Here is a 25,314-nt window from a genome sequence, read left to right on the forward strand (position 1 = left end):
TGAACAGAGAAAGAGGCATACTGTGCCTGCTTAGGTGTTGCAGAGGAAACTAATGACAGAGTTACCCAGAACTTCAGATGACAAAGTAAGACTTTGGCTAGAATTTAGTTTTATTCCTGATGAAGCTTGTCTTTTGCCATTAATTTACCCTCTGGAATTTTCTACTCTTGCCATTACAGCCTTCTCTATTCCCATTCTTTTTAAAACACAATTAAATAATTGTTTTAATTAAAAAAGATAAATAAAGGCAAGCCCATGCCTGTGGACACAGGAGTTGCTTGCCAAGCACAGCTGCTTCGCTACACAAGACCAGGTAGAGCAAGGGGGAGGGGGTGAGTTTTCAGCCATTGGGAAAGCTCAATGTTCTTTGCCTTGAGAAGCAAAGTGACTGAAGTCACATCCAGTCAGGTACATTTCTACATCAAATAAATGCTCTATTAACAGAAACTAACTCCTCCAACCTCCTTCCTTGTATCATGTTCAGATCTCTTGAGTGGTTAGTTTATAATCTGGACACTCATTTTTGACTGCCCTCTAGGTATTTGCCTGGTAAGTAGACTGGAAACTCCAGGCATTACATAGATATATTCCTGGTAGCATATCTTGTGGGGTTTTTTGTTTTTTTGGTTTTTTTTGTTTTGTTTTTTTTTCCCCCCAAGTCCTTTGCAGAAGGACCTTTCCTGCTAGTTGTGCTGTTGGTTGTATCTTGTCTTCTCCCTTCCCCTCTGCAAGCAAGCAGCAAGATGTTAATATCTGGTTTTCTGTTTCTGACTACATGCCTGAACAACCCACTTCTTCCATGAATCAATACTTTTCTTGATTACAGTTCCGTAAAAGGCAAGGTGAACTCTGTTTTCCTTTCTTTTTATTTTTCCAAGTAATTTTTTTTAAGCTGAAGTCAATGCATGTTTTCCTACTTCACATTCTTTCTGGCATGATGTACTTTCTGAATTTTTCTTCTTGCTTGATTGTCAGCCAAATGTGGTTTGATCCTGTAATGTTGTTTTCCATGATCAGCTGTTCTGCAGCAATAAGTTCATACTGTACGTGACCTAGAGACAAGATGGTAAGACTTGCAGTAGAAATAGCTTTCTTTTTTGAAAATGGATTACTCTGAATTACAACTCTTCATTGTGCTTTCTAGATGTCAAAGAACATAGACCGAGATTTTGGAATTGTTCTCATATTTGCACTGCAAAAATCTCTCCTTTATCAGATGGAAAAATGAAGCACATTTGGTATACAGCGTGCTCACTGAAGGCAAGCAAAAAGAGGGATACTCACAGGGGAAAGGAAGATTGTCTGAAATTTTAGTGTGAAGATTTTGATGTGTAGGCCTGACTGACGGGTCAGCAACATTTGTGCTTTGAACTGTTCAGTGAGAAAGAAATTGCTCATATCAGGTCTGTATATATTGTAATTTTTCTTCTGATGCTCAGCCTAGGCTAGTCCTAAAGCAGGGATATTCAAACGCAGCAATCAGGGTAACATCTTCTTTTAGTCTGAGATGCAGATGTTATTGTAAAAGTAGTCTTCAAAAATTCTTGTAAACAAATGCTTGAACACTGTGAAACAAAAAAGCGTGGGAAGCTGAGTCGCAGTGCTGGCTGGTGATGCTTGCTGAAGCATGACCACCTAGTGACAGTGACATTCAAGTTGACTGTGACATAACTTAAGCCTAGGAACAAATTACATGGTTTTGATGTTACTGCTTTTTAAATTTTCAAGAAAAAAGCTGTTGGTGCTCAAAGAATTTTAAATTCTTCCTTGCTTTTTTTTAAATCTGTTCTGTTTGTTGCTGGCAGTAGATAGGCATTTGAGCGCTCTCTGGCAGCAGTATTTGCGTTCACTGCTGGTTGGAGCACGAGTGCTCTGCGGTGTGGCCGCGGGTGCGTTCTGTGCGCGGGTTGTTCCAGGCGTGGTTTCCTGGGTACGGGGTTAGCTTTAATGTTACCAGTCCCCACACCACCCTCCAGCTGTGTCTGTGCAGATTTCTCTGGGACTGCAGCTTGAGCTATTTTTAGGAAACTGGTCTCGGTCCCCTTCCCCACCACCCCTTGTGGAAGAGGGGAGATAAGGGGAGCTAGATCACACCTCTGATCTGTTGTACTGCATGGCTGAAGAGCAGTTAGGCTGGCACGGCTGAGGGACTGAGTGGGCGAGAGGGGCCTGGGTGGCAAAGAGGAGCGAGGTGAAAGGAAAGGCTTCCTTAAGCCAGTGTAATCACTGAGTGGGGGAGAGCACCCTTAAAGACTTCTTTCCCACCAAGTTTGATGATAGCAAAGCAATCCAAAGCCTGTGGTTGCTAAAATGGAGGTGTTGCGTCTCCACAAGTATGCAATTCTGAATTTGTGCTGACTAATCTGAGCATAGAGGGGCAAATTAAATAGGGCTGCTGGAGCCATTTCTAAAAAGAATGTATTTTGAGAATATTTTAAGAGTTGGTATCCAAAAAAACATTACTGGTGCATCATTTATTCTCTCAGGCTTTAAGTGAAAATGTCAATGTAGCCTTATTTATTGAGTTTCTATTGCTGCCACTTGGGGAACTCCTAGAGGCAAATAGGGTGGACAGCACTAGACTCCGGGTCTGAGGTTGGTGGACAGTAGGGCCAGCATGGTATGACATGGAAATGGCGCTCTGCTACTATGTGTATTACGCGCTTACTTCATCCCAGTAGTTTCTTCCTTCAAGCTTTTCTTTTTCTTGCTGCTTACCATTTATCTGAGAACGTAAAGATACGAATGTAGCACCATCTAGCGTAGCTTTGTTAGAAAGGGAATCAAAGCGCCTTTGGAGATCTCTCTCTGCACTGTGATTACAGTGTGGACACAGATATGTTTAGTCAGGTGTTGATGGAGGAAACGCCAACTGGAGGGGAGAACTTCCTCCTCTCTGACTACTTTCTTGTTTGGATGGGGCTTTTTTTGTAAGGGAGAAAGGGCTGTAATCTTGCAGTGATAAAGGAATATTGCTACTAAATGTCAGTTGCTAAATGTTTCAATTCTGTGAAGTATAAAGGCCTCTTGGCCTGGTTGCCTTTTCCTTGTCTATCAGCTGCTGTCAGGCACGTGCCTGACACGGACAGTGCAATCGGGATGGAGCTCTGAAATGTTGGTGCAGTACAGAATTTCTTTTCTGGCACCTGAACATATATCACAATTCACTTTGCACTTTTTTCTTTGTTTCTCTTAAAATGTTCTGAACATAGTAACATTACACATCTTCAGTCAGTTAACTTTCAGGCTGCTTTCGCATGTCTGAAGGCTATTTGCAGTGGCTTTGGCATGGTATACTTGGTAGTTCAAGAGCTAACTGTTTAATATGCTGTTCAAGCTTCCCTCATCCTTCTCTGAAAAAGGAGAGAATGAATGGACTGTGATTTAAATTGTCTAGCTCCTTCGTTAGTTTCTATGATTTATTCATTCATTATACTAATTACTCTTTCTGAATGCATGTCAGGAATGTGTTCTCTGGCTGTCACTTATTCTGGGCAATTCCCTGAGGATTCTTGGGAAACTTCTTGTGATGATAACCTATTCTGTGGGTTTGTGGTTTTGTGCTTTTTGTTTGTGTTGTTTTTTAACCTTACTGTACTTAGGAGGCTGACTGCATTGACCAATAATTATAGCATCTGGAGAAACCAACTTTCTCTTGCTGTCAAGCATAACAGCATTTCCTAGCAGCAAAGATTTTTAGGGGAGAGATTTCCCCCCCCCCCCCCCCCCGGGTTTTCTCTGCACCCCCCACCCCCCAACAGCCCCCTCTTGCCAACCTAGGCTTTAATTCTCTTCTCATATGAAATGGAACTTCTGTTCTCTTCCATCAAATGTACCACGCTTCATGGCAGAGTTGGCTAGTTTTGATCACTGATTCTAAAGACAACTGGCACAACTCACCAGTTTTCTGCAGACAATTTTAAGGGGTATCTCTAAGGCCTTCAGGATTTATGTTTCTGTTTCCCTCCACCCCTTCCTCCCCAGCCTGTGCCATCTAAAGTGTATACTTTTGTTCAAAAGGCTGAATTTTTCATTTTTCCTGTTCCTAGCCTGACAAAGCTGACTATCCCAAGAGAGCTCCTAAATGATTCTGGTGATGCAGGTTGTTACTAGAATGCTTTGATTTTACAGTTTGGGAGATGAGAAAATCTGGAATCTCTGGGTGACTGAGATACCAGGCCTTGTGCTACTTGGTACTCTGAGCCTGCTGAGCAGGGTGCTGCATGGTTTTTGGTAGAGGCTGGGTAGTAGTTGTACTCTAAGCCCCTTAAAAAATGGTTACATAAGCATTGATCAAATAGTAACAGCTTTGTATTGCTTCTGTCCATTTGAACCTCTGAGTTCTGTTATGACTACTTTTCTCTCTTTTCATGGGTATTCCCTGTACAGCATAAACACTCTCCTTTTTCAGTTGATGTCTTGCAGTACCTCTTCCCAATTATTCCTCGGATTTGTGGATTTGAGAGAAGAGGTATAAGATCATTGCTTGGTGGAGCTGTTCAATTTGTAACTCAAGCTGAGAACATAAATGCACTCGTGGGTCAGAGCAGTGGCCCATTTGTGACTGTGACAGCGGCAATAGCAGATACAAGGTTAGGGGAGCACATGAGTCCAGCCACTTTTGGTAGTCTGTTCTCAGCATATGTATCCCCCATCATCCAGAACTGTTGTACTAGGGATACAGAGGGTACATCCCTGCCTACTTCTCTTAGTGTCCATCTGTTGTTGGACAGTGTTGTCCATGACTTTGTCTAATCCCTTTTTTAACCTGCTGATTCTGTCTGTCTGCACAGTCACTGGTCGTCCAGTTTTTTAACCGCTGTGTACAGCGGTACTTACAGAAACCAGCGGGAGATCAGTGTAAGTATTAGTTTTAGTTATGCAGGATTTGGTGAATATCAGTTCTTCATTCACCTTATCCACCACCTTCATGCTTTTGAAAAACCTCTATTCACACTCCAGCCTTCTCCTCTCCCACCTTTTTTTGTCTTTCTTTGAAATGAAGTTTGAGAACCTAGGCTCTTACCCCACTCCAGCTGCTCTGCTATTCCTGTTACCAGGCTTCATCCCCTAAACTCGATTTTGATTTTGGTCTCTTCTCCTTCTTTCCTACTGTTTTCTATAAACAGCTATTGCTAAATTCTGAGTGTTCTTTCTTTCTTTCTCTAGAGCTTCTCAGATATCCTAGCAATATTAAAAAGAGATAACTCTTTGAGCATGACTGCAACCATTTTCTGAGTCTGGCTTTAATTCTGTCTAGCATACTGTAACAAAATGGTCTTGTTCTCTATGCCTGCTACAGCATTACTTCTTGAATTTTCTGATGAGCTTTTGCTGGGTTCTCCATGAACTTCACACAGCTTCTCTCACTTGTTTTCATTCTGCTTTGCCACAGTCATTTTCCAGCTCTTACTCTTGTAATGTTTTTCCTGATTCCACTCCTATGACAGGTTGTTACATCTTAATCTTTATCACAGGCATACTCTTTTTTTCTTTTTTCCTTTTAAAAAGGTTTATCCTTTTTTCTTCTTCCTCCCAAAGCATTCTGCTGCTACTGCTCTGCTACTTACTTGTCTAGCCCTCTTGCTGACTTATAATATATCATACTAGAAAGGGAAGTATGATTTTTGGTGTAAACTCTCAATTCTTGAGACATCATGAAAGCTACTACAGATATTACCAAAGTCCAGTGTGACATCTTTTACTTCATTTCTAGATTTCTTTCACTTTGGGATGCATACTTGTCATTCCTAAATGTGCAATTTACTCAGAGTGGGGAAAGAGTGGGAGCTACAAGTATTCGTCATTGTTTTGGATTTGTGCTTTGGAGAATGAATTTCTAAGGCCAAGTGCCTGTGAAGCAGCATTGGAGGATTAATAAGCTACACTTGGTTATTGGTGATTTCAAATATGTGAAAAATACTTGTTTTCTGTTATTTTTCCTTCATGGCCTGCAATCTGAGTGTAGCTTTATCTTTTTTCCTCAGTGTACATGTATGTGTACATCATAAAACAAATATCTTACATTAAAGTCAACATCTGTAAAGAGCAAGGCATATAAGCAAAAATTAAGAATAGATTAGGGCAATACCTAAATTTCAGTGACAGCCATTTTTTAGGAGCTGATACTCACATTATGTAGCTGGGCTAAGCGGCAAGCAATAACAGGACAATTGTTTTTCAGGGCTTTCCGTACTCTGACTTATCAATGGGTTCCTTTGTCTTTCTGAGACATGTTCTCAGTCTGTCTTTGCTGCTGAGGTCTGGAAGATGGTAATGGTTAATGAATGTGTTTTATTCTTACTGCTGCTAAACAGTGTGTTGCCAGCATGCATTTGATGTATGAATAGCTTTTGTTCCTGCTCTAAAAGAATGGCCTTTGGTAGTGTTTCCTTTTATTTTCTGTTTAATGTAGAAAGAAGTGCATGAATATAGCTGCATTTGTCTACAGGGGAAACATTTTCATACTGAAGCAAAATTCACTTAAATTGATGGCATAATGTGCTGTAGGGATGTACTAATTTAATGGCTTCTCATCACCAAGATTTGTCTCAGCTTTTTAATACCCAACAGGAATTTGTGTGAGAGAGAAAATCTCCCTACTTTGATTCCAACCTAACAAATAACATACTGTTAGAAGGATGTTCCTTACAGCAAAACTGCAGTTTTCAAAGATTTTTATTATGTTAGTCTTTGCCTTCCCTGTTTTGTCCCCATCTTTTTCTGAAGTTTTTTTTTTCTCAGCTATGCCGAATTTTCTCCCAGCTTGTCTCTTCAAAATGCTTTCAATCACCAAATTTAAGTAGAATTTCAATTGTGGAACCTAAGTAGAATTCCTTCCCAAAGAAGGTAACATGTTGGAAATACAAGTGCTTTATGCACCCAAAAACGCAGATGTAGGCTGAGCCCTGGGCCCTGTATGGGTTCCATGGCCTGTCCACCCCACAGACAGGCTTGACCAGTGCCTACAATGGCAGAACTGGAACAACTTTTTTTTTTTCTTCCAGTACCCTTAGTGGCTTGATCAGTGTAGTGTGTGGGTGTGGTGACATCTCCCCCCCCCCACCCCCCCGGCAGCAATATTCTTGTGGATATTGAATGATCTGGTCCTTCATACCAATTATGTTATGTCCTGTGCTATGCTTCCTCCCTGTTCCCCCCTCCCCAAACTTAATTTCAGGGAAGAAGAGAATTTCTTTTCTAGCAATGAAGCTGGACTTGTTCTCCAGGGTGGAGCTAGCTATTGAAGTCTTCTCCCTTCCTATTTCTATCCTTGCCCTCGTAAGTGCATGTTTGTTTGAATTAAAATATCAAATGTCAGATTGCTGAAGTGACACATGACATTGCATACAGAATATAACAAGAATCCCCATTTGGGTGCTGCTTTCTTTGCCATGGGCTTGACTTCTCATCCAGCATTCCTGCTGTGTGCTTCAGTGTGCCCACACAGCTACCGTAAATACTGCCTGCCTTTCCTACGATGCCCCACCTGTACAAAGTGGCAAGTCCAGTTGGGATCTCTACGTTCAGTGGGTGGCACTTGAATTCCAGGTTAGCAGGAGCACTGCTGTGGCAGCTCAGAATGAGAATACTTGAGGTTGGTGCAGGATGTTTTTGTTTTCCCATGGAAGACCGAATTGTGTGCAGTATTCTCCATGTTTAGAAAAACCACTAGATAACCAACTTTAAAGGTGTGGTAGGGCTTGCCACTTCCAAAATCCTGTCACGTAAATCAAGTTACAAAAGCTGCCATGACTGTTTGAAGAGGCCAGACTTTAAAGGTATGAGGCACCCTTCTCATTGCAGAGCTTTTCTTTCTGCAATTTGGCTTTACAGCCAGCACTGAGAGGCTTTTGACAATTCAATATGCTAAGGGCGTCTTTCCCTTTGGGCAGGTGGGTGAGTTGGGAGAAAGGTAAATTTTCTTTTTGCTAGGAATTATTTTCTTTGTGTCGTTTTAGAAGCTAATCACACTCTGTACATCAATGCACGCACCGTGTACATACAGCCCTCAGCAGTAATTCAGCAGGTGTATTTGCAAGCCCTCATCACAGTTCTCCACCTCCTGCCCATCTTAGAACTTAAGCTGAATAGGAGCATGATGAGTCCTGGCTTTTGGCATGTTATGTGTATGTACAGGCTAATTGTTGGCTAAACTGTGCCCAAGAAATACTTGTAACTCTGGATCCAAGTTTGTATTTAATGTCCATTTCTATGTGAGCCCATAGAGCTTAAATAATAAGTGACTACAGACTGTATTTCCCTCCACAGTGCACTAGCAAGCAGCTTGATTGCAAGGCTGAAGTTTCTTACCTATCCTTTCTATCTGTCTTCTGCATTGCATTTTTATGTAGATCTGCTCATCATTATAGTAAGCAGCTTATTCCATGGTTGTCTAAACTGAAAGTAAGTACTGGAAAATTAGGCTGTCGGACCACTTCAAACAGCGGCAAACACCTGCTGGCTAAGCAGTCAGGGAAAGACCAGCTTTCTTCTGCCATCCCTGGAACATGCCTAGGCTCCAGGCTTGTGGCCTGACCAGAAAGGGGAATCCTAATATAGCCAGGGTGTCTTGCTTGGTTGTCAGGCTACTTCAGCTGACCTTTCTTTGAAGGAATTTCCAGTAGTTTTCCAGCCTGATTCAATGGGACTTCTTTTAGCACTACGGAGTTGCATATTCCTTCACCTGTTTAGAAACGGGGAATGCAGAGAACACTGAGAATCACAAACAGGGCACTTCCTACCTGAAAGCATTAAATTTTCTACTATTTTTGTGTGAAGGGACAAGTATTACAGAATCTTGTCATTTTATGTAGAGGTGTACAGGATTTTACAAGTGGTGCTGAGCCTTGGATTCAGAGGAGGAACACAGACTCCGTTTTCGTTTTTAATTCATATTCTGTGTGTGGGCACACATCTCATGCCGCAAAAATAGCGGTCAAAATTCACTAGTATTTAACAACAGACTATCCTCAAGTGATGAACTTTAATTTCTTGCATTACATGTGGCTGGACTTTAGTCTCCGTGCAGTAGTAGCCCTGTTCTGCAATGAAATCTTCTCTTACCTAATAGGGAGCTAGCGCTGGAACTGACCTTTCTCAGGTAGTATGTGCTGGCTTTCTTTTTTTAAATCTTTTATTGACAAGCCATTTTCAAAGTTTTAAAATATTTTAGAGAGTTAAGTGTTGGGGGGCTGAGTACTAGGGAGAGGAGTAGGCAGTTCCATGAAGTGCAGTGGTGGATTTCTCCATTCTTTCTGCTTTTCCAGAGATTTTCCTTGGTGGGTTTTTTCCTCATTTGTTTTTCTTTCTGTGCTCTTACCTACTGCCTTTTCCTCAACTGCCCTGAAAGACTGACAATTTATGAAATTTGAATTCTATGGGGGGATGTGCAAGAATCTGCCTGAGAGTGACTACTGAGCCCCCTTTTGAAGAGAGCATTTGAAGAGTCCAGGAGCAGTACAGTTTCTGAGTAGTTTTCTTATGACTCTCCTCCTTTTTCCTTGTACGCACTGTCCTGTCCCTTCTTGAGCACTGCCCTTAACATGGTTGGGATTACAGGGAATTTCCTTTGTGGGTTTTGCTCTAATTATAGCTGTGGGAGTTTATACTTGATACCTGATTGTGGCTGTCATCCTGGTGTCCAGGCAGAGAGCAATGTCTTGAGAGAAACTAAACCCTGCAGCTTTTTCTGGAGTGTTTTCAGAATACCCAAAAGCTCAAGCTGGTGAGTTAGGGAGAAGGTTAGTTCTGCTGAGCCATTGGTAGTGCACATGAAAAAACAATTGCAACCCTCTCTTAATCGAAGTGTCTAACAACATTTTTTTTCAGGCTTATAGGAATCGGGTAATAAGGTTCTTCTCACACCAGGTGGCAGTATCTACTGCTAGCAGGGTATGTAGTAACCCCCCACCCTTTAACCCTGAAAGAGTCTGTGCTTGAAAACAAACCAATAAAGCTATAAAGATTCAGGATGGTTCAGACCAGGATCCAGACAGTCAAAATATAAATACTTTATATTCCATACAACGACTGTAATTTCCTGGTTAGCTGTGCTTTTTCTGAAAAACCCCCTAGAGGTACCAGGCTTTAAGGCACGCTTTGAAATTTGCAGACTTTCTGTCCTGGTTTCTTCCTTTCTTCGTTTTAGGTTATTTTCCCTGGATTTGTAACAACTTCTATGTGAAATCGATACAGGAATTGAAGAGGTGCTCCCTATTTATCAGTCAAGCTAAGTTTTGTTCTTACAATAAGATAGCTATCTACTTCAGTGGCTATCTACTCGTAGCTGTTTAATGCTGCTCTGGGTTGCAGGCTGAACTAACCTTTTATCCTAGTGTTACTTTCTTGAGCAAATTAAGCTTTGAGGACCTCTCACCGGGGAGTTCTGCAATAAACAGGTGAGGCCCAAAAGCCTTGTAGGGAATGGAGTGTGGCAGATGGGCTGCATGGGTTACTGTGTTGTTTAGAATGGGATCTCTGTATCTGTCTGGGATTTCCCCTTCCCTCTGTCACCTTTTCTCATGCATCTCATCCATAATTAAGTTATAAGTATTCTCTTATCTCTGTACTTATTTTTAATATCTCCCTTTTCTATTATTAATTATCAGCTTCAGTTCAAACTGAGGTTGAATTGGTCATGAGATGCTGGCATAGTTCCTCCCATCCAAATAACACTGACAACTAAATATATGTTGAACACTGCATGGAAAGTTATTTAATATATTGCATGGTTGAATGGATGCAGGATGAAAATGGTACTAGGCAACAGCCCTCTACACAGTCTCTCGTGATCTATGTGATGTTAGGTGCATGGAGGGAGAGGAGCAGTCCATGAGGCTGTGCAGCTTTGATCTAGTCAGTTCCCATTGTTTCAGACCCCTCACTCCAATTTCCATTTGATAACTCCTTGCTCACTTGTCAGCAGAAGAGGGGCTTGAGTGTGCATCCTGAAATAACCAAGAGTATTCTTATCCTCACATGGTTCTCCTAAAAATTGATCACTTCTGGGGGGAGGGGACATAATGTTTCTTCCTCTCCACCCACCCCCAGGGACAGGGCACTCAAATTGGCTGATGTTAAAGGCCTAATTTTTAGATAGCACCCATTCTTTGAAAATCTGGGCTTCTTTAAAGTGGCTTAAGTTCACCTTCACAAACAAGAGATCATCCTGCATGCTTTATGAACTGATGGATGTTAAGAGCCAAGTTTAGTGGAGTTGCATGTGTGAAACCTCTTTGTGCCCCTGTTTTACCCTCTCCCTTTAACTTTCTTTTATCTCTTGCCAGTTGGCATGAGTCGCCATTCTGTCTACCACCTGTTTTCTGTTGAACTGAGTCCAAGTGGGTTTGCTTAAAAAGTCTCGTAGACTTGATTGGACTCTGAGCTGCTTGGATCTTTTCAGGGCAAGGGAAAAAGTGATTGATTTCTCTTCTGTCTGGTGTTCAGCTTGGACTGTGTGCTCTTTCTGGGTCACTGCTCAGTGAGTGAGTTCTTTCAAGGCTCTCTGAGGCCAGAACAGTACAGGAAGAAAAAAATTCTGTCAATATATTAGCAACAGGAGGGAGACAAGCAAGTAGAGGTTCTGATACTTAATGATGAAGGGGTCAAACAAGTAATACAGGAAAAACTGGAGAGAGAAAGAAAGAAGATGCCATCTCCATTTCAATCTCCACAAAGAGGTCTCATATCTCCACGAAGAAAAGTTAACTTACTGCACTTAATGCATTAGATGGATAAGGGGTGTTTGTTAGAAGAAACACAGCAGATGAAATAAAGGTATTTAGTCTAGTAAGTCTAATAAAAAAAAACAATCAGTGAACCATTAGTGACTGTCTTAAAACAGTTGGGAGGGTGAGGGCAGAGAGGTTTCAGAGGCCCAAAGAAGGGGAAATGCATCAGTCAAATGCCAATACGTGGAAAGGCCTGGAACAAACTAATGAACATTCTGTTGGTAATTACCCAACAGATACTGAAGTAGTAAGAAAAAATGCAGAAGAAAACTCAACTGGATTGTTCTGCCCAGTTTGAGATCTTATGTATTGAAGGAGAGAATTAGAAATAGAAGCAACAAAATTGTCTATTTTTAAATCAAATTCTCTGAGATAATTTTTAATCTCATTCGGGAAAACATACTGGGAAAGGGGAAGGATCTTTACAGAGATTCCTACAAAGCAAACTGAGCAGCATCTCCTTTATCATCCTAGGATTAGGGCATGGAGAAACTTATTTTGCACCACAAAGAGGTGAGATGGGTGTTCATGCGCGTGCATTTGTTTTTTTCCTGTATCTTGCCACATTTGAACTATGAAGATAGCACAGCAGTAGAACATATTACCTGCAAAAATCATAGGGAGAGAGAAGAGAATTAACAAACTTTGTTTATATGTAATTACTTCTGTGAAGTGCCAAAAGCTTCAGACTTCTGCAGAATGCAAGAGAGAGAACTCTTCCCTCAACGCTTTTTTTTCTTTAAGCAGAACTTCTAATGACCAACACTTCAGTTAGAATCATGTGTCCATACTTCCTGAGACGGAAACATTTAACTAATTAAGTTGGCTGTCATTTGCTTGTAAAAGTTTTCCTATTTGCCTAGGATGTCCAGAAAGCTGCAACTTCAAAATCACTTAAACTACAGAAATACTAAGTCTGTAACAGAGGCATCTATAAGGAGATGACTCAACTGTATTTTACTCTGTCATTTATATTAATGATTGATTAATCTGCTTGGAGTTAAAGTGTTATATTTAACTCAATAAAATGAAGTTACCATTTAGGACAAGAGGTAGCAGCAAGTTTTATGTCTGTTGGACAAAATCTGTTGGACTTCAGTGAACTTAATCATACAACATAAAAGATGTTTCAGGTATTTGGATATTTCTGATATTCTGATTAAAATTGCAAAAACAACTATCTGGAAACATTGTCAGGGTCTTCCACAAAATCTAGCTGTGGTGTCCCAGGATGGGGAATGGCATTAGTCTCTGTGCCTGCACATAACTACAAGTGCCTGCCCTTCAGAAAAGGAAGGGGAGGAAAAGTGTGGGGGAAGACTGTGTAATTGTAGCACGGAGAATACTGCCATGATTTAAATGGTGTACTAACATTTAGTCATACACAAGTGTAATTACTGTGTCCTGTTTTTCTAAATAGATGATTACATCAGAGCCTGATCCTATTTCCTGCTGGCTTACAGATTTTAAAATCACAATAGAAGTTAATGACAATGGCATCATACTAAGTTGTCTTTCCAGTTACTCATTAATATATGGGATTTTTTCAGCTGGGCCTTCTGAATTGCTCAGAAGCCCTCAGGATTTGTTATATGATAGAGCAGAAAAATTGTTCTAGCTGACTTGTATTCCACTATAAATCTCATCTTTCCTCTCCTTTGCATTCACATGAATTTCTTTTCTGCAGTAAAATTGTATGATTTTTTTAAGAGTGGGAGTATGTATTTTTTCCTTCTAAAATCTTGGTGGCAATTCCTCTTGCATTTCCATTTTTTGCAACATTTTATGACATGGGAAGCTAGTTTACTTTGCTGCATAAAATTATGTGTTTGAAACTTACTCTTTCTATCTATAAAGTCAGTCCATTTCTTTTGGAAAATTATTTAAAAGCAGAGAGAATTTAAAAGTTTTTAAATTTTTCAGACATTTTACTTTTCCCTGTTCCTGAGATGACCACCTCAATTTGATTATGTAGACTCTTAATTTTCCTCTTGTGAAAAACATAACATTTTGGCTAAAAGAAGAACCAACTGTGCACACAGACATGCACACGCATGTCTTTAAAAGTTTACAAAAGTAATGTAAACAGGTATGTTTAGAAGATCCTGTTGGCTTTTATGAACTCAGATGGTTGCAGGCACTAAGGCACCAAGATGCACATTGTCAGCAATTAAAAAGGTAGTGAGGGAAGAAGGGAGGCTTGTAGCTTATGGGTTAGTTCTCAGCTTTGGACCATGGGGTTAAGGTCTTGTTTCTCTGCAAGTTAGCTGCCCTCTGAGGGCTGCAGGCTCATCTTAAAATGATGCATGCAGGCAGACTTCTGCATTTGCACAGGGCTCTGTAAAAATAGCATTGCTGCAGGTGTGAGCACTTACTCCTGCTGCTAATGTCACTGCAGAAGGATGTGTGATGGAGAATGCATGAGTGTGTGTGGGCACGTGCAACAAATGGCAGAACAGTTTGGGTGAAAGCAGGACGGAGCACTTCTTGAGAGATAATAAACTCCCTGGACCATCGCAAGGTATTGTCCAGTCTTCCTTAGTGGATTTTAGTTTCAGTCAACAGCTTTCCCTCCATTTGGGATTTGGTAAGCTGCGTATTGTAGGGGGAACCAAGCATGGAGCTAAGCGCCTTGGTAGCAGATCAGCAGGCTGCGGCACGTTGTAGCTTGTTATCTACACAGCAATTTCAAGCGTCTCTTTAGAAACTTTTTTAGCATCAAAAAAAAGAAAAAAAATTGTGTGGCATTGTATGTAGTATGTTTGACTCTGGCTAAGTACTAAAAGTTTGGGAGAATGATTACAGCGTTGCAGTTACTACTTTTGATTTACTAGTATACATGCTGCAAGCAGAGTAGCTTGTAATCAGCACAGCCTCTGCCTGTTCATATTGGGCATTTCTTTGTGTGTAGCTTTTGCAAAATATTTCCTGAGCAATAAGTGTTGACATTGCTCTTGGGATGTTGCATGTATTTGAAATGAGATAGTTAGGGAGTGTATCCAGCTATATTTGGCTTTACCCAGTAAAGGATATAGGCAGGAGATTCATGGTTTGAGTTCAGCTTCCTGTCCTCTGTCCTGCATTCCGATAAGATAGTAATGTTCTTGCCCTCTTGGGATGATGCTTCTGGCAATATAACTTCTCAACTGACAGAAAGTAATTCCAGTAGCTTGCAGGTCCGCATCATTCCTGCAATGATGAGGTTATCCCTTCTGAATACGGGTACCTCTGTCAGGGAACAGCAAAAGCGGGGCTGCTTTCCAAGGGAAGATGATCTGGGAGATGTGGGTAATCACAAGACAGGAGGGGCTATGTCCTCCCCAGCAGAGCATGGTCCCACTGTGCCTGAGCACGGCAGGGGTGCTGGTTGTAACAGTTTAAATTGACGCTTCAGCGATGGTCAGACAAATGCCGGCTGATGAGGCAGGTCTAGGGTCAATCCAGGAAGCCCTGTGAATGAGTTGGGGTCGGCAGGGGATGGAGCTGGGTACAGGGCCCACCCACAACCCCCATTCGGGAGGATGGGAGGGGGGGCCCAGCAGGCACTGGGTGTGTGAGTGGGGGTCCCAGGTAAGCCCTGTCAGGGCTGTGAAGACCTATGGGTGTACTCAGGGCCCTGAGAGTCTCCACTGTTTACTGTGGAGTGAGTCTTAGCAACCGTTGTAAGAGTTATGGCACTGGTTAAAGATGGAGCTGTATTGTACAGCAAGTGAGCAGCCTTCCTTAGTGCAAATTCATCCAAAATAGGGTTAGCTTATCTTTTTATTGTGTCGCTTTCCACCATTGTGGTGGAAAATGACTTTCTTTACATTGAACTGGAATTTCTTATGTTAAAACTTGTCTGCTGCCTCTTGTCCTAAATTTAAATATCTTATTTAAATTGCAGCATTTTTGTAGTTGTTAATGGCCATCTGTCCCTGTTTTTAAAATTGTGTGGGAACGTCATATTCTTCTGAACATGACGGGGTTAATATCACAGAATGCAGCCAGAAATGGTGTCGGCTGGTGCCCTAAAAGTTCTCGCAGCCAACTTTACCAGTTCATTTTGGTGTAAACTATGACACTATCTGCTATTTCAATCCTGGATTTTTTTTCTTGAGAAAAGTCTGCCAGCAGCAAAGGCAGGATATAGTGCCACTGAAATGTGGTCAAAAGCCAAGTCAAGGACAAGTTTAAAGCATACAAACTAAAAATCATATGCCAAGTAGCACATTGCAAATGTAAATTCCTATATGTGCTAATCCTTTCTCCATACCTAGGTTGCCCTGCCTTAGCCATCACTCGCTGTTTATTTTCTCTATTCCCTTTATCCTTCAACTGAGGAGTCCCTGCATCCCTAAGAGCACGCCCTGATATTTTGTGCTAGCAAGTATTCCATTTTCTGATAATTTAGGCTAGTCATACCTTCTAATTAGTATCTTGCTGTTCTTTACATGCAGAAAATTCTTGGTAATATCAAAGCAAACTGACATCCTTGCGAGCTTATATGTAAAGTATTTGATTTAAAATAACTAACAGGCTGTCCCCTCCCTGTCTCTTCTCAGATGTGTGCAATAGTACCGATCTTCCTGAAGTTGAAATCATCAGTCTGCTGGAAGAACAGCTGCCTCATTACAAGCTAAGAGCTGATACAATCTATGGTTATGACCACGACGACTGGCTTCATACACCTCTCATTTCTCCTGATGCCAGTATTGACTTAACAACTGAGCAAATAGAAGAGACCTTGAAATACTTCCGTAAGTCAGAAGTTCACAAATTGTACTGAAGATTGAATAAAATAGCGCCATTTTTGGTACCTTCACTGAAATATCTGTGTAGTCTGTTATAACTGAGAAAAGCAAGAGATGTATCTGCTGTTTATTGCTTTCTTCAGGTCTGTGGTGGATGGAGAACAAAGGAAACATTTAGTCAAAACAGCAGTTGCATTTGTAATCTCTGCATGTGCATCTCTACCTTATCTAATATCATAGCCTTTAAATTCAGTTACACTTGGTTGCAAAGTAAGAAACTTGGTTATGTTTTGGTTGGTAGAAGGGAGACTCTGGGAAAAATCTGAAAGCCTCTAGATTTTTAATCCTGTATCAGTTCAACTTCTAGTTGGCTGGAAATTCTTGTTTATTCTTCAGATTTTGAATATTTCTGGTAATACATGTTTGAGCATGTACATGTTTATGATCATGCATAATGTTATAATAAGTGCTTCTAATCATAGCCTAAGCACATGAAAATGGTACTTGCTTGATATAGGCTTAACTTGTGAATTCTAAAAGTTTGACTACTGAAGAAACTGAAGAGTCATTGCTTTGTTTCTATATGAAAACAAAATACATTTTAAAACTTTCTCCTTAAATCAGAACTTGTATAAAAGAGAAAACAAGGCAGATGAGATAATACATGATTTAAAAACTATTTTTAGTTTTTATCTAAATTGCCACTAGTGAAACACTGCTCTTTTGTATGTGAACTCTCTCGGGCAAGAGACTGCAATTTCTACATCTATAAAATGTAGAAAGCTTAGACCCAGCTCCTTATATGCTTGTTTTGAACATGTCCTCTGACATGTTGCACTGTTGTCTGATGCTACTGTGTGCCATCATCATTACATGTAGTTAAGTCATTGTCCTGCAGCTTAAGCTTTTAGGAAAGACTTGTGAAAATCTCTCTGTGAAGAACCAAATTGAGTATTTAGTTCAGATGGTTTTTCCGTTCATTCTTTTCTTCTGCTTGAGTCTCCAGATCCTCTTATGTTGACTGGCTTCATATGTCTCTGATTTCTTCCATTGTGGGTGCTGATTTAGCCATGCAAGTGGACTTCTGTGATTTGTCCTCCATTTGTTGATTTATCAAGCAATTTATGGTTAACGGTTTCTTCTGTTTTCCATGGTTTCACATGAAGATGTGATTTGGTTGCACTTCTGAATTAGTTGCATGTTAAAATAGTCTGCAGAACACCAAGCCTATAGATTATGTTCTAAAACTGTAGTAGGTAGGTCTACAATACTAGTAGTTTTATGTAGATTGGAGTAGTAGATAGATTTTAGGTAGACTTATTGAGGCACTGTGGAGCTCAACAGGGGTGAGTTACAGGACTCATACAGGACTTTGTAAAAACAGCTGCTTTGTGTTGTGAAGCACCTGGAGAATTCACTTTGTAAGGTAGGTAGTGAATTCACTTTGTAAGTTGGTAGTGAAAAGCATTAAGAATATGTAGTACTGAGTACTGACTTGAATGCCTCAGTAAAAGAGGCATTAAATATTTTTGTTGACAGCCTAATTGTGCTTTTTCTTATATTCAGGCACAAATAATGGGAAATGTGGAGGGCAGGGGAAGCTGAAGCTGATCTATGGAATCAATTGTACCTACAGCTCCTTGTTTTGTATCAGTCCATTAATGTTGTTATAACAATGGTACAAGATGGCTTAAAGAAACCTTTTGAAATGTCAAGTTCCCAAAGTCTCAGTAGCTGGATTAGTCCTGTCTTGTCCAGAAGCTTGTTTATTTGGGGGGACTGTTGCATTAAGTACGGGAAGGATGCTCTGCTAATGGTACAAGGCAGGCAAAACTGTGTGGAAGCATCTGAACTCTTTCAGCCGAGATGCTGGTGGGGCATGCCACTTGTAGCTGTGTATGGCTATTAGGAACGGACACAAAATGAAGCTACCCATAGCAGAGAATTCAGGTAGCAGTAGCGGCCAAAAACTGTGTTTTCTCAGTTTTATCCAGCTTTCAGCTCATGACTGTAATAACTGCACATGTACAAGTGTAATTCCTGCCCCAGTGTATGTTTTCTGCTTTCACTGGGAATTAACTGCTTAAAGAGGAGGAACTGAGCAAGGAGAACTTCCATAAAGAAAAGTTGATTCCTTACTACTTCTACACAGGCACTTGTGCCTAGATAGTATTTTACGAAATTTAAAATAAGTAATTTTGGACTGACAGCCTGGAAACTGAGATCTCTGATAGTACCCTTGTTCAGTTATTGTGAACAAGTTATGTAACATGTGAGAGGGTACAAGGCCATAAAACTTCAGCATGTTTGGAAATGGACATTCACTCTAAATGTTGCTTTATGAAAAAGTAGCTGTCAAAATAAAAATACTATTTTAAGCACACTGGGCACAAAAAACCTGTGAATTGTACCATCACCCCACTGGAGAGCGTTCTCTGGGCAGTGGCTGCCTGCACTGTGGCACGTTTTCGGCGTAGCGGTTCAGGGCACACCTTTTGTACCTGTTCTGTGCCCCTCGCTTTTAAAACACCTTGACAAGGGGGTGACCAAATACTGGAGCTTGTCTATTGGAAAAGTTCTAGTGCAAACTTGTGAATAGTGGAAACTTGTATGTGTGTGGTCTAAGACATCTGCAGGTATAGTTAAATTCAACAACTCTCATTTTTGTTATTTATTATCTGTCAGATTTCTCTGTAAGCCAAGAAAGTATTCATCAATTTTGCTGCACTTCAAAAGTGTTTACTGCAAAATAAATACTTTTATTAGAATTAAAACCTCCCACTCTTACAGAATGTTGCTATGCCTTCTCCAAGCTTCTTAGAGACACTCAAAGATAAATAAAAGAAGATTGATATTAAAACTCGAGCTAATGCAGAATACTTTAGCTGCAAAATTAAATCTTACAATTGTTTATGGTCCTCAGTGGTATAGTATCTGTCAGCTTCCAAACCAGGATATAACATGATACCTAGCATGAACAGCTGGAGTTAGGGAAACACTTCAATCTTCTATTGCTCATAATTGCATTTCCTTCCCCCACCCCTCTTTAAAAAATAATTTTGAAAAGGCATTTGAGATGAATTTTTTGGTGATTGAGAGTAACTCTTTTCCTTGCATCTGCTGTAGGTTTGGAATACATTTGTGGCCTGGTACCGTATTTAATGACTTTTTAACTTCCGACTTGACTGTGACTGTTATCCATAGCTCCAGCTCTGTCCTGACTAATTTTGTAAGTTTCTGAACAAGGCAGATTTCTGACCCTCTGAATCCTACTGCCGGGTTACTTAGGGGGGGAAAAAAAAATTGAGGGTCCACAGAAGAAGAATTTTCTGAAAGGGAGGGGGAATATATATGTACACACAAGATCAAGTATGTGTTCATATAGATAGATGTACAATTTGATAGTGGATTTTTTCCAAAATTTTAAAATATCATGACCAAAATTTAAATCTCGACTCAGTAATTCCTCAAATGCCTTCCTGGTAAAGTCTTGTAAAGTGCTCTGAAGTTGGTGAAAATTTGACTATCTCAAACCTATGAAGTAAGTTGGTTTTGAAAGTAAATGACTCTCAAACTGTAGTATCTTTTTGATCTGTTCCCACTTCAGAATGGCAACATGAAGCGGAGAAAGTTGTTTTGTCGAAAAGATGGTGTAAAAAGCTCTAATTTGGTTTGGGGTTGCAAATCAAACTTTAAGCTGCGCTCAGAAAATAATGCTGTAATTCTCCATGGCCCCTCTCTCTCTCTGATACACTACTGCACTGTATGTGTAAAGAATTGATTTGCTATTTAAAATCTCATATGTATATGAATTACAGTACATGATTTTTGTATTGGACACGTGCACTTGCATTCTCACATGTACTCATTATGCATTTTATAATTGGTTCTCATTATCCATCTAGTATTCTCCTTTTCTATAAATCAGGCTTGGTACTAGGAAACTTGTGATAACATATAGCTGTTTGATTGTGATTTTTTTTTCATTTCTGAATAGTACACTTATAAGAAAGCCCCTGAAATTGTTTAGATAAATACAGATGTCTCCAAAGACCATTATGTGTGAAAGAATCTAAATCTCTTGTAGTGACAGTATTCTGTAGTTCAAGTTCATCTGTGTATGCATTTACTCCCAGGAGAGAATCCCTGAGAAATATTCCTAGTGGGAGTAATTCAGAAAATAATGGAATTGGCAATTGCATTGCTGTCCTTTGAAGTGGAAGCATTGAAATGATGAAGCTTTTCTGAAGAGTTGATAGGCATTCAGAATAGTGTATTATCAAGCTGGTATGGTGTACAGGTGCATTTTCATTCAGGCAGAAAGGAGATTAGTAGCTATTAATGCTCACCCATATTTGTTTTATTGAGACTGAGTAATTATTGTGTTTGGGGGAGAAAAGGAGAGGATGATGATGGTATAAGACTTCTGCTGTGTTTCCTTTTTACCATATGAAACATATTACAAGGGAGCAATTAGATTTAGAAAAATGGTCTATCATTTTGAGTGAATAGAGAATTTTTTTGTGTGAATTGTAAAGCAGAATGAGTGTCAGTACTCGCGATAGGACAGCAGTCTTAATGGGCATCTCCATTTGGTTCTTGATTTGTTGATTGTTTCTTTAGGTCTCTCTGGGTTTGTACATCTATCTTTAATAGAGCATAACGGCATAGTAGACTCTACTGCAAAGGGTGCATGGAATACAACTGTTCTCAAAAGTAACTTGGTATTCACAGAATGCCAACTATTGTTATTTTCTATTATTTGTCCTTAAAATATAAAAAAAGCATTAAACAGGTACCCAAAGGTAAGCACGAGGGTGGATGGGTGAATCGAGCTTCAATGCAAAGATAGCATACAAAGCCAGTGTGGTTTGGGAAGGCTTTCAGTAAACTGAAAAATGAACCAAAAGCATCTTCCACAGTTTTTCTTTTTCGTGCATAGTGGGAAACTTGGTAATCAAACCAGTTTAATCTCAAGTTCTAGACTAGCAAGACTTCTTAAATAAAGATCTATACAGTGTAGGTATTTATGCTACACTCATTTCTTGGTCATCTGAGTGCTGTATGGCAGTGATGTGCACCTTACTACTGACTCTGTTCTGGTTTCCCAGTTCACCGAACTTGTTCTGCTTACCCATTTAATGATGTGTAGTGGTTACAGCTGAGTCACGATGTGACCTTAAAATAAAAAAAGCAGTAGGAATTTTGAGGAGTGTGGCTCCGTGTGTGCATGTGATGGTGGTGGTGGGGATCTTACGGCTGTGTACGAATTGTACAAATTTGACTATAGAAACTGGTCTTGTTTCGTTAGATGACATAATGCCACTGTTTCCAAGTGCGGTCCAGTTCAGTAGGATTGACAGGATGTAAAATAGTTTTTAATTCTTCCTGAGCGCACAAACAGCTTATTGAAGATCAGCAGCAGCTCTGGAGGTTTTGATTCGGTTAGTGTTTTCAGAAATAATTTTTGTGCGTTTAGTGACTGCTTTCTGAACACTCAATTGTTTAGCATCTGGATTATTAACAGTTGGAGAAATGGGCAGTAGTATGTGGCTTAGTGGATCTTGTGTGTTTGTGTGTGTGTGTGTACCTGTATTTTTTCTTTTGTTTTTAATTAGCAGTAGCAGTATTTTGGACATCTAACAGGTAGGGTTCAAGGCATTCATGTTGCCCTCTTCCTTGTAAAGCTAGGCAGGCAAACTCTTAAATAAAGTTTGAGTAGATAGGTACTTAATACTTGGAAAATTCCAGAGCAGCAAAAAAAGCAATTTTTTCTTATTCCCATTCTTCATTTATTTTTCTCTATTAAAAATATATTTAGTAACAGTGTTGTTGTTGATTAGTATGTGAGATGATGTCTTCTGTAACCCTCACTTTATTATAAGAAATTACCTAGTGACCCGCCATGTCCGGCTCCTGCAGTGCAGGAATTTTTGAACCACCTAGGGACAACTGGCCAGATCTGCTGGAGTTAAAGCAGACTGCAGATATTTCATGCCTCATTTCTGGCCCTAGTTGTAGGCATTTCCAAAAGCTAAGCGACGATTAAAGTGGTTTCTTGTTGCTGCTGTTCCTCGCTGGTCCTCACTGTTCCTTTCTTGGGGGGAAAAAAAGGGAAGGCTTAGTGCAGCAGGACTGAAGATTTGACTTCATTTTTAGTGGGCATTCAGGCAGTATGGAATAGTTTGATCTAAGATGACCTACAATGCCCATAGTATGTCCAGTTTATGATAATCTCAGCACTCAAAGTAATTACAGCTTAAAGGAGGTTTGTGTAAGAGCAGTATCTTTTGTCTTTTTTTCTCAGTTACTTTAAACCTCTTTTTATATGATCTAAAAAAAAATTGCTCAATGTAAGGGCTCTTCTAATTACAAACTGGATTCTTTAGTGCGTGTATGTGTGTGTGTATAAAAAGTTTTATTTTAATTCAGGTGGATCCTCAAAGCCAAGACTACTTAACTACCAAAAACCTAGCTCCTCTGTTCAGATCCTCTCTGCCAGTAAACCCAATTTACAAATTAGTTTTTCTTAGTATTCAGATGACTTTTGCTTACTAGTTCTGTTCTTGTAGGCTTATAGAAATGTTGAGTGTAAGTTGTAATACAAGATAATTCAAGGACAATAATGCAACAGATCTATAAAATAAGGTAAAATCAGTTCTCCAATGCCTTTTTCAGATTCCTTAAATTGATCGTAATACTTAGCTAATATTTTTGATCTTTACCATTGCAAAATGTTGATTTCTGAAAAACTTGCTTCTTGATACTTTGCAGGAGAAATGACTGCTCTTGCATCATTATTGTTTGAATCTCTGGTATCTCCATAATCTTTTTGCTATAGAAGGCAAACTAATTAAGTAAAAATTTGTCTGAAGCACTGCAACCTTGTACTATGTTGATCCGAGTAATATTCTGCCATTTCCAGCAAAATATTATACTGTCTAAACTCCTTTTAATGGAACGGAGATGTGTTGCAAGATATCACAACAGGAGTGGTGATCTTGCCTGATGTAAATGGACTCACATTTTCTGTAGTGGGGAAAAAAAACATATACCAGAATAATGTTTCGGATCCGTTGTCTTAAATCTGTCTCTACAAACTAGATCAAGACTCTTAGGCAAAATCCTGATTGCAGTTGGCTGTTTCATTCCTATGGGATTCCTTTTATACAACTCACTTGCTTTGGTTGGAATTCAAGCAACTGAAAAACAAGTTATGCTTGGAATTCTAAAATGACTTCGCCTTTGACTTTTAATAGTATCCTGTTAAACTACATCAGATCTGTGCACCAAATTTTGCCATTATCACTGTTTTGCAAGTACCTTTGAGTTCTGAAATCTGAGAAATTAAGGAGAAAAGGTATTTGATTTCTAAATGATTTTTCTGCCTTCATATGGCTTTTGTTTTTGAGGTCCTCAGTCCAGTCCTCAACCACATATGGGCTGGCAGTCACAGAAGTAGATGGGGAATGACACTCAACAGCACAGATACAGAGCTATTTAGCCCTCCTTTTGAAATAATTTATGAAGATAGTGGCATAAAGATGAATATTTCAATAGCCACACAGCTTATTAGCAACCTTTTTAGGGATTTAAGATATATCCTGGGGTTGATAATGCAAAGAATTAATTTTTAAAATGTAACTGGCCATCATGAAGTGGAGTCCTTGAATGAAAATACCTTTTGGAAGTAACTAAGTAGCATATTAGGGCTGCAGCTGTTCTTTTACATTCAGAAACTCTCAAGGACCACTCTTTCACTACTTTGTTCGTACAAACTGAGGACTGAGCCAATCCACACTGAATGAGCAAAACAAAGCTGCTCTGACCTAAAGCATAATCAAATAAGTTGCATCTTTCCAATCTCATTAACTTCTTGAGATAGGATGTCTTTTGTGCGAGTCTAAACTGTGCTATGGCAATGTATGATATAGCAAAGTGTCATTCCATCTCTAATGTCAAAATGCGATCTAAGAAGGTAGAAATACAGCTCTCCTCTGTGCTTCCCTATTACTTGGGTGATGATGGATCATTGTGGACCTGGACTTCTAGAGGAGCAGATACAGTCCCTTCAATGTAATGCAACCTGAATTCCTTTCCTCTCCTGCAAAGCTGGAGTTGTGACCTTCAGTGGGTTTTTTCTTCTTTATTAGAAAAATAGGTCATAACTATGTTACCATAATATTTTTCTGTCTACCTAGTCAAGCATGCTGTTAAGCTCTTTCATTTTACAAATGGTATTTGCTGGTTTTGGATAACTTTAGCCACAAAAAAAAATTGAGGTTCAGTTTGTTATTTTCTGAGGGGTAAACAGTTTACAAAAGATCTAATTCTTCAGAACTTTACTTTCATTTCTTTGTACTGGATAGTTGTGCATATTTGAGTACAAGTTCAAAATGTGGCTTCTTATAGGAATGTCTGGTTTGTGCTATAATAATGTTCTCACTGTATTTAAGTATGCCCAGTGATACTTTAATTAAACTACACAACTTGTTTTGCAATTAGGTTGCTGAAGACCACACCAATCTTGATTTCATGCATACTCAAATATAATATACTCCAGCAATAATCTGGGGGAGGAGAGGAATTTTCCTGGGCAAGATATTTTTTTGTCCATACATAATTTAATTTCATCTGTTCACTCCTGTCTCAAGTTAAATCACTTTGTTTTCAGTGAGGGGAGCACTTAGAATCCCCCTCTGCATCAGAAGAGCCTTTTGTCTGCACTAGGTGAGGTCAGCCTGCCCTTTGGGCCCTTGAAAGGGAATGTGAGATGTTTCCCATGCTCTCTCTCATCTGTAAAAGGTATCTGTGCCATTTTGAAGACCTGGGTAATAATCCCATTTGGA

General features: G+C 39.8%; 1 protein-coding gene across 1 annotated transcript in view; it reads left to right on the forward strand.

Moving 5' to 3' along the window:
- TRAK1 (trafficking kinesin protein 1) overlaps positions 1-25,314 on the forward strand; it is a 112,664-nt gene that overhangs the window by 24,859 nt on the left and 62,491 nt on the right. The window contains exon 3 of the mRNA XM_064506440.1: positions 16,277-16,471. Coding sequence (XP_064362510.1) covers positions 16,277-16,471 — 195 coding nt within the window. The remainder of the gene's footprint in view (positions 1-16,276; positions 16,472-25,314) is intronic.

This window comes from Dromaius novaehollandiae, chromosome 2, assembly GCF_036370855.1.
Source record: "Dromaius novaehollandiae isolate bDroNov1 chromosome 2, bDroNov1.hap1, whole genome shotgun sequence".
NCBI lineage: Eukaryota > Metazoa > Chordata > Aves > Casuariiformes > Dromaiidae > Dromaius > Dromaius novaehollandiae.